This window comes from Onychomys torridus, chromosome 1 (assembly GCF_903995425.1).
Source record: "Onychomys torridus chromosome 1, mOncTor1.1, whole genome shotgun sequence".
Taxonomy (NCBI): domain Eukaryota; kingdom Metazoa; phylum Chordata; class Mammalia; order Rodentia; family Cricetidae; genus Onychomys; species Onychomys torridus.
The window spans coordinates 139967558-139976310 of NC_050443.1; the positions used below are offsets into that span (position 1 = coordinate 139967558).

The 8753-nt window shown below is 40.5% G+C and overlaps 1 protein-coding gene across 1 annotated transcript; it reads left to right on the forward strand.

The window, feature by feature from the left end:
- Positions 1-758: 758 nt before the first annotated feature.
- Positions 759-8154, forward strand: C1H9orf57 (chromosome 1 C9orf57 homolog). Its single transcript, XM_036178672.1, has 3 exons — positions 759-990; positions 4518-4640; positions 8030-8154. The coding sequence occupies exons 1-3, from the start codon at positions 759-761 to the stop codon at positions 8152-8154; spliced, it is 480 nt and encodes a 159-aa protein (XP_036034565.1).
- The last annotated feature ends 599 nt before the right edge of the window (positions 8155-8753 follow it).

Sequence of the window (8753 nt, forward strand, 5' to 3'; positions counted from 1 at the left end):
ATGCAAAACTGATGGATAATCATTCAGCCATACAGCCAATATTTGTGTGTTTTATTAACTCTGCAGCAGCATATTTTTTTTTCATTCCCTTGCTTCCAAGATTCAGATCAGAGGGAATTTTAAATTAGATTTTAAAATTGACTTAGGAAGATTATCATTATATTTTTGAGTGAATTACAAAGGAAAAGTAAGTAGAGTGTGTTATTTTTACAAAGCCAACACTAGAAGCGATATGGCACATAGTTCCATACTACAAGTAAATGGTGAAGATGTGCAGAAAAGGAGTCCATCTGATAAACCATGAGATAGAACTTGTTAAGAAATACAGGGCATCCTAATAATGGGATTACTTACATATGAAGATGGCATGAGGGTTGGTGGCAAAGAACCTCTAATGTTCTTACATTTGTCATTTATTTCAAGAAGAATCTACTTATTTGGACCTGTGCATGAGTTAAGAATAAACATTATTTTTAAACTCGAAATGCTTCTGTAATTTGATCAAATTTTTAATCTAAGGATTCCTTGGTATTTTTCCAGAGACATCAAAATCGGGATTCCCAGTGTAGGTGAGTGGGTAGGTATATGATAAGTATGTGTGTGACCCTGGCTTTAAACCCCAGCAAGAACCAAAAACAAAAACAAAAACAAAAATGGAAAGCTGAGAAGCTGAGTACTTTCTACACTAAGTGGTGGGTCCACAGAGTGTGTCCAGGCTATATAATTTATAGTAAATGTCAGGCCACTTTACAGTAAGGATGCTCACTTGGCCTGATAGTTTCCTGAGGAAGGAGAATGCACTCCATACAGATGGGGATGTTAAGGGCAGTTTCTCCGCGTTCCTACTTGGCATTGTTTACTGTTTCAACTGTTTAGAATCTAGAGGATCAGGCTGTTGGTTTCAGTTACAGCTCACCTCATTCACTAGAAACTTCCACTGTGATCAGACCTTTTCAAGAAGTTTAGACAAGGCAAGTTGCCACGAGAAAGGTAAGTGTGGATGACTAGTAACATGTTAGCGATTCTGACAGCTTAATGAGCACTGCCATTAACTATCACGTGACATTCCCCTGTGCCTATGACCATTTGTGATGAGCTTCAGTCTGTGAAGCTGAAATGAACATTTCCCTTTGAACAGCAGAAGGATTTTTGAAGACATTAACCTAAAAGCATCACTGGCCTTACTTCATATTTTGGCTGAAGCAACTGTATAAGAGACAAGTAAAGCAAGACCGAGGCATCGGTTTAAAAAAGAGACATCTAAATTCCAGAACTAGAAATGGCTTTACAGTTATTTTTATAGAGAAGGGTGCCTTAAAAATTTCCTCCTTCATAAAATGTATGTATACTTTCTTAATGAGAAGAAAAAAGTGGTTCAGCCAGTATCTTCTCTTTAAACAGCCACCATGCGCTCCTCTGTCTTCCTGAGGAAGAGGTGATGGCTGGACCTGCCTGTCCTTCTACCATTCATTGGCCTGCAAATCTAAGCATGAGAAGGACTACCGTTGCTGAGGTTCTGGTTTTATCCTGCCTCTTAAGTGGTAAGTGACGAGAAAGGACCAGTTCAATGGAGGGACAGCTGGCTAAGAAAAGGATTAGATTACACTTGAGTGCAGAGGTGACTAGAAAAGTCGGATGGCAGAAGCTGCCTTCTCTTGCTCTCCCTAAACCTCCTCTTGGGTTACTTACCTTCTCTCTCTCCAAGACACTGTGAGCCTCCAGATGCTGAGAACAAGATCCGTTAGTGAGCTGATTCTATTCTAAAGGTTCATCTGTATTGATTCATTTACTACTCACTGCACATCAGGTGATTTTTCTCATTTTCTAGAGGAAGGAACTGTATTAGGAAACAGTGTGTGGGAAAGGAGTATAAGTAGAAGATGCAGCCCAGACCTTCTATTTCCTATATGTCTCTCATTGAATACAGGATGCAGCTCAGGTCTGTGCTGCATCTTCTACTTATATATACATCTCCTCCAGAAAGGAGAGGGGCATATGAAAGGTGAAATAACACAAGAAAACATCTTCAGTGACTTGGATATCATGAAAAGGTGGTTCAGCAAAAAGATGGTGCTAGAGATTATAGTGTTAAGAAAAATTAAGCCGGACCCAAAACAAATAGCTTATATTTCTTCATATTTGGATTCTAGATTTTTACACTCGTGTGTGTATATGTTTATGTGTGTGGGGGTGTGAGAGAGACACAGAGACAGAGACAGAGAGAGAAAGGAGACCATTTATAAAGAAGGGGACCAGTTAGAAGAGGTGGGGGATGAGGGAAGTAATGAAGAGGTGAATATGAACATTGATATACATGTATAAAAATGTCATAATGAAACCCATGTCTTTGTGTGCTAATTAAATATTAATAATAAAAATCTACACTTTTAAATAATTCAGAGAATTGCATTACTTTTTCTGTACATAAAGGAAGATGTGAGAACCAGTGAATAAAAGTTAGCATCAAAAGAAATGTTCTTTTTGATACTCATGAAAGCTCCTGCCTCTGTCCTCCTGTGCTTTTAAAGAAGGTCTGAGTAATGAAAGGGGTCTCTAAGAGCTAGCTAGAAGACTGGGTGATGATAACCCAAGAAAAAAACTCCCTCGGGGATTCCCTGAGAAGCAGTTGGCTCAGTAACCCAGGCAGCAGCTGACCCCCCAGCCAGGAAGAACCAAGATCTTTAGCAGGGGGAGGTGAGGGAAGGCCTGGGGCACATGAAAGGCTGGCAGCTCAGGACCTCAGAGTTACTGCCAAGAACCAAGCTAAGGTTTCAAGAAAGCTTTTGTTTCTCCATCTCTTCCACTTATGAAAGCTATTAAGACTTGTTTTGGGAGAAATACTAGCAAATATAATTCCTGGATGAAGCATATTTATTTTTAAATGATTGGGCTAATGCATCTAAATTGCTTAGCAGATTCCTAGGCATAAACCCTACTCTTTGTTGTTATTGTTTTTTTATTTTTAAGACTCTATTTTAATTACATTTTTCCCTTCCCTCCCTCCACACCCTTCCATATACCCACCCCATTTCTCCTTCAAATTCATGGCTTCAGTCATTATTGCATGCATATCCACACAAAAAAATATATTTTTAATTGGTCTGACTAAAGGGTCTCATTACCCAGACTGTTTTCTATTGAAAGTTGCCTTGGTTGTAGCAAAGAAAGATTTTTTAAAAATACACTGCACCACATGTCTAGTAAGTTATTATATGAGTTATAGTTTAAAAAAAAGTAACATGGCAGTGGTGATTATATATTAAAAGATGGGGGAATGCCAAGTATGGTGGTGCATGCCTTTAATCCCAGAACTCAGGAGGCAGAGGCAACAAGGTCTCTGTGGGTTCAAGGCCATCCTGATCTACAGAGCACATTCCAGACCTGCCAAGGCTACATAGTGAGATCCTATTGGAGGAAAAAAATGAAAAACAAAAAGGAAGGAAGGAAGGAAGGAAGGAAGGAAGGAAGGAAGGAAGGAAGGAAGGAAGGAAGGAAAGAAGGAAAGAAGGAAGGAAAAGTTGAAAGGGAAAGTATGAATACCAGGAGAAATTTTGATCCAGTTCCCGAGAGTCTTTGATCCGTCTGGGTTATTCTTAACAGTAACAAGCTTTCTGTCCTTGGCCAAGGCTCCCTGCAGGAGTCCTCACAGAAGATTCCAGAACTGATAGGCCTTATTCTCCAGCACCAGTCTAGACATCTGCGTCCAAGTTCTATGTCATCAACTAGCACAGCAATTTCTGAAATGCAGATTTGTGGACTACACTTCCCATGCATTCTAATTCAAGTTTTCCGGGGACACAGAAATCTATTTTAGCCACTCACTTCCATCTGATGCACTCAGAAACTGGGAACTAATATTCTAGATGCTGCTTAAGTACAACAATCTCTCAGCTAGTTGTACATAGTCAAATGAGCAATACTATTGAACAACAACTGAATTTGAGTAATAAAGATAACCAATAAGTATGCACTAATCAAGTAATGAATATTCCGGTGTATAACATACTATCTTAGGCTTGGAAATGAAGACCTAGCTGGGGGTATGTGGCTGGAATAACTGATGTTTGTTTGGTTGGTTGGTTTTGGTTTTTTGAAACAGGCTTTCTCTGTAGCTTTGAAGCCTGTTCTGGACCAGCTCTGTAGACCACGCTGGCCTCGAACTGACAGAGATCCACCTGCCTCAGCCTCCCAAGTGCTAGGATTACAGGCGTGTGCCACCACCACCCGGCTCTGATGCTTTAATTAGGCACCAAGAAAGTGTCCTCACTTCTGATTCCTGTCAGTTCAGAGTGCTTCTGATGCATTAAGGTAGCACATGCTTTGAAATTTCCCTTATTCAATTCTCAAAATGAAGTCATCTCAATGTATGTGGATCTGTATAATCAATTTTTTAAGCATTGCTTATTCTTTAAAGTTGAAAATCACTAATATTTTTGGATTCCTTCTTCCTCTCCCTTTGCTCTGTTCATTCTCTCTGGTCTCCATCAAAATTTCCCCCTTCTTTGCTGTACTTGAAGATGTTGGAGGTGTGATTTGCAGGTCATGCAATCTCTCCATCCCATTCCATGGATGTCTGATAAACCTTGGAACATGCAGAACAAAGCCTGGTCAGTTTTGTATAAAAGAGAACTTTGCTAAAGGTGAGTCTTGATAATTTAGAAGTGCAGAGACAATCCTTATATCATTTGCTAACAGTGGCTATATGCCCAATGTTGTAATGAGGCTTGGCCAGGACTACATTATTCTAGTCATGCAATAGTATGACCTGGATGGATCCCATTAAATCTCCCTACCCCAAACCTCTCACTCACTTTTCTTCTTATTTTTTGAGTGCTAGAGATTGAAACCAAGTCTACATACATGACAACTCCTCAAAAAACTGAGCTATGTCCATAGCTCATTACCCCATTTTAAAGACATGTTTATATACTATTCGTACATGTATATGTGTGTGCATGTATAGTTTTATGTACATTATGTGTTTGCAAGAGCTTCTGAAGGCCAGAAGAGGGCATTGGATCCTCTAGAACTGAAGTTACAGGTTGTGGGTCACCCTGTGAGCACTAGGGACCCAACCCAGATCTTCTGCAAGACCTCTGGATCATCTCTCCATTATCTCCATTTTTTTTAATGAAAAGTTATAGGCATAAAATGATTAAATAATTTTTACATAGTTACTGGTGAGTATGGTAGCCAAGATTCAAATACAAGTACTTTGACCCCCAAAATATTAATAAATCTATATGTAGCCTCATTTACAGCATTCACATCTCAAAAAACATTAATAGATTATTTGCAGAGTTTTCTAAATGCAGGCTCCTGTGCAACTGCCCAGATAAAAGCAAATGCTGACGAGATTAGAAGAAAATGCTGGTGAACACATTTCAAGTTTGAAAAAGAGGAGGCCCATTAACATTCAAAACCCAAAGGTCATAGAGAATACAATTGATTTGAATGTGTCCATATTTTATAATTTGTAAAATAATGATAATGTTAAATGCTAAGTAAATGTAAAAGACAACTAGCTGGAAATAATAAAAAGAAATAGATTACAGAAAAACAGCATTATCTATCCAGAAAAATACAGAATTTCTAAAAATCCCTTTTTAAAAGATGAGCTAGGGACTGGATAGATGGCTCAGTCAAGTGCATGGAGAAATGAGTTCAGACCCCCGGAATCCAAGTAAAAAAGACAGATCTGGTTATATGTGCCTGTATCCCACTGTGGTCAAAGTCAAGCAGATCCATGAAACTCACTAGCCAGCCAGCCTGGCAGAATCAATGAACTCCAAGCCCAGAAAGAAACCCAGCATCCCAAACTAAGATAAAGAGAGACTGAGGAAAGACACCTGACATCAACCTCTGAGCTCCACACAGGAATAAATAAAACATGAAAGTAATTCTTGGCACAAAAAATATCAACATGGAAACAAACCAAAAACCAGTTTAACCTTGCTGGTCAAAAGCAAGGCAATATGAAGTACAAAACAAAAACAAAACAAAACAAAACAAAAAAACTAACATGTTTAGTCCAAAAGACTGATAACAAATATAAGTCTTATTATATGAATGATAATTGCACATATACATACATACACTAAATAAATAAATAAAGGCAAAAATATCGTTTAATAAATGGCCTAAATGCTCACATACAGGAAGCAGTTGGACTATGTTGTATCCAAACCATGCAATGCTGTCTGTTATGTTGCACGTGCTAGATCTACTTGTTAATATGGGTAAATAGCCAACCTTTGTCAAATGGGATGAAATCAATTACAAATTTATGCACATTGTAGTCTACACATAAATAGAAATCAGTAAAGCAAAACTTCATGGAACTGGGAGGAAAACAAAAATCAGGACATCAAAGTTATGCAAGGGAGAAGAAGAGCCACGATTCCCACCTCAGGAGACTGGTATTAAGACATGTCTGGGCTCTGTCAATCTTCACAGCCTACCTGCCTGGTAATGTTGAACTTTTGCTGTTCAAAGTCTCTCTATTATTGATGGAGAAAAGGTCCCAAAGCCCCTCAGAGTCAAGGACATTGGTTCTCTGACATCGCTCTTCTACTCTTGAACTGTGGCACTCATATTGACATCAATTTAAGAAGTAAGGGATTCTATGCATAGATTAGAGCCTGAAAGCTAGCCTAGATTAATACTTAGAACTGCCTGTGGTGGATCAATATCCCAGAATGGCTTTGCTATGTGACAGGAAATTTTACCATTTCCCACTGCTAGGGGTTAAACAGAATTGAAAGTTACATTTTAATGTGGTTTTATCAATAGCTTCTAAACATTGCCAATAGTGGCAGCTGTGGAAGACTAATGCTTTGTTGTGGTGGATAGTTGCTAAGGCTTGGATCTCAAATGTCCCCCAAAGGTCCATGTCTTACAGGCTTGGGCTCCAGCCTTTAGCCCTATTGGGAGATGCTGGAACCTTTAGAAGGTGGGTCCTAGTGGAAGGAAGTTAGTTATGTCCCAGAGCACATCCTATTGAAGGGAATACTGAGTTCCCAGACTTATGCTCTTTTTGTTTCCTGGACACCAGGAAGTGTATGGATTCCTTGGCTATGCTCTTCCATTAACGGTCATATTATTTACCACAGGCCAAAAAGCAACATGGCCAAGAAACCATAAACTGAGACCTTTGAAACTGTGAGCTAAAACAAACCTTTCCTCTTTTCATTTACCTCAGGTAGTTTGTCACACGACAAGGTGGTGAGCAACACAGGAATGTCTTTCATTATGATGGAGAGTATAGCAACATCCCAAGCCTTTCTTCCTAGATGTCCAGAACAGATGCCCCCTGCTGCCCTACCCAACTGTGATAGGAGAAATCTCTGAGCGATGGCTTACATCCTGGGATTGGGCTGAGAAAGCCCTTCTGTCTCTGTTGCTCTGGGAATGCTCATTAGTCTTCTCGACACATCTGAAGCTGCGGGCAGGGGAACTATGGGACAACTGGAGTTTGCTTTTCACTTCATCCATTTGCAGGTGTTGAACCGTGACTTAACCAAGGGGAAAAGGCCAGGGATGCTAGTACACACTTGCAATCCCCAAACCCAAAAGGTGAAAGCTGGAGGATTGAGAACTGAAGGGCAACCTACATCATGTAGCAAGGCCCTGTCTCAAAAATAAATAAATAAATAAACAAATAAATAAACAAATAAACAAAAAAATTATAAACAAACCAAAGCCAGAAAAAGAGTGGAGTAATGTATGATAAGATTTCATCTCTAGGAAGCACTTACTAGAATAACCTTGTGCAGATCCAGCCTTTTGATGAAGTTACAAACCGGAGAGATGCTCCCGGAGAGATGCTGGGGAGTGGTTATGAGCAAGCTCTCCCCCACAGCTAACATGGTCAACATGTCTAGACAACAGCAGTTGTAAGCAGAAAGCTGTGGTTGCTGGAGATTTCATTTCTCTTTTATTTTTACCTGTTTATTGTGGGAAGCACGCAAGGCCAGGTGGGTGGCACCTTCCCCGACCCCACCCACCTCAGCATCCTCTCTTTCTTCAGGTGGAATCCAGTGGTTTTCAGTTAAAGGCTGCACTGAGGACAAATCGGAGTGCTTCAAGAGGGTGGTAAAGCACTACGAAGTCCGCTCTTCTCATTGCTGCCACCGACCGCTGTGCAACTTCTGAGGAGGTGGACCATATCCTTGTCACGTGACTAGCTGGCCATGGCCTAGTCTTCTCGTGAGGGCAGCTTCCGTGTGTTGCAGGTGCTTAGGACCACGGTCAGAGACTGACTTCGGCATTCTCTATGTCCATATCCTCGCAACTCCCCCCACGGTCCCCAGTGTGTCTCACGGGAGCTCTGTGTCACAAGAGCTTTGTTTCTGTTGCTATGATAAAATATTCTGATGAAAAAGCATTTTGAGGAGGAAAGGGTTTATTTGGCTTATACTTCCAAGTCATGGTCTACCACTGAGGAAAATCAGAGCAAGACTCAAGGCCCGGAGGCAGGAACTGAAGTGGACTGAGACCACGGAGGAACAATGCTTGCTGGCCTGTTCCTCATGGCTGACTCCATTTGCTTTCTTATATACCCCAGATGCCCCAGGAATGGTACCATACAAAGTGGGCTGGGCCCTCCCACATGAATTTTGAAATCAAGAAAATGCCCCATAGTCCTGCCCTCCAAAAAATCCCAATGTAGATATTTCCTTAACTGAGGATCCCTCTTCCCAAATGACACCAACCTGTGTCAAGTTGACCCTGCTCCCCACCAAAAAGAACCC

What these genes read in the sequence shown, in the direction of transcription:
- C1H9orf57 (XM_036178672.1), top strand. Translation starts at nt 759, where the DNA reads ATGCTCACTTGGCCTGATAGTTTCCTGAGGAAGGAGAATGCACTCCAT. An exon ending in GGCAAGTTGCCACGAGAAAG is followed by an intron (nt 991 to 4,517) that starts GTAAGTGTGGAT and finishes CTGTACTTGAAG; the next exon opens with ATGTTGGAGGTGTGATTTGC. An exon ending in AAAAGAGAACTTTGCTAAAG is followed by an intron (nt 4,641 to 8,029) that starts GTGAGTCTTGAT and finishes CTCTTTCTTCAG; the next exon opens with GTGGAATCCAGTGGTTTTCA.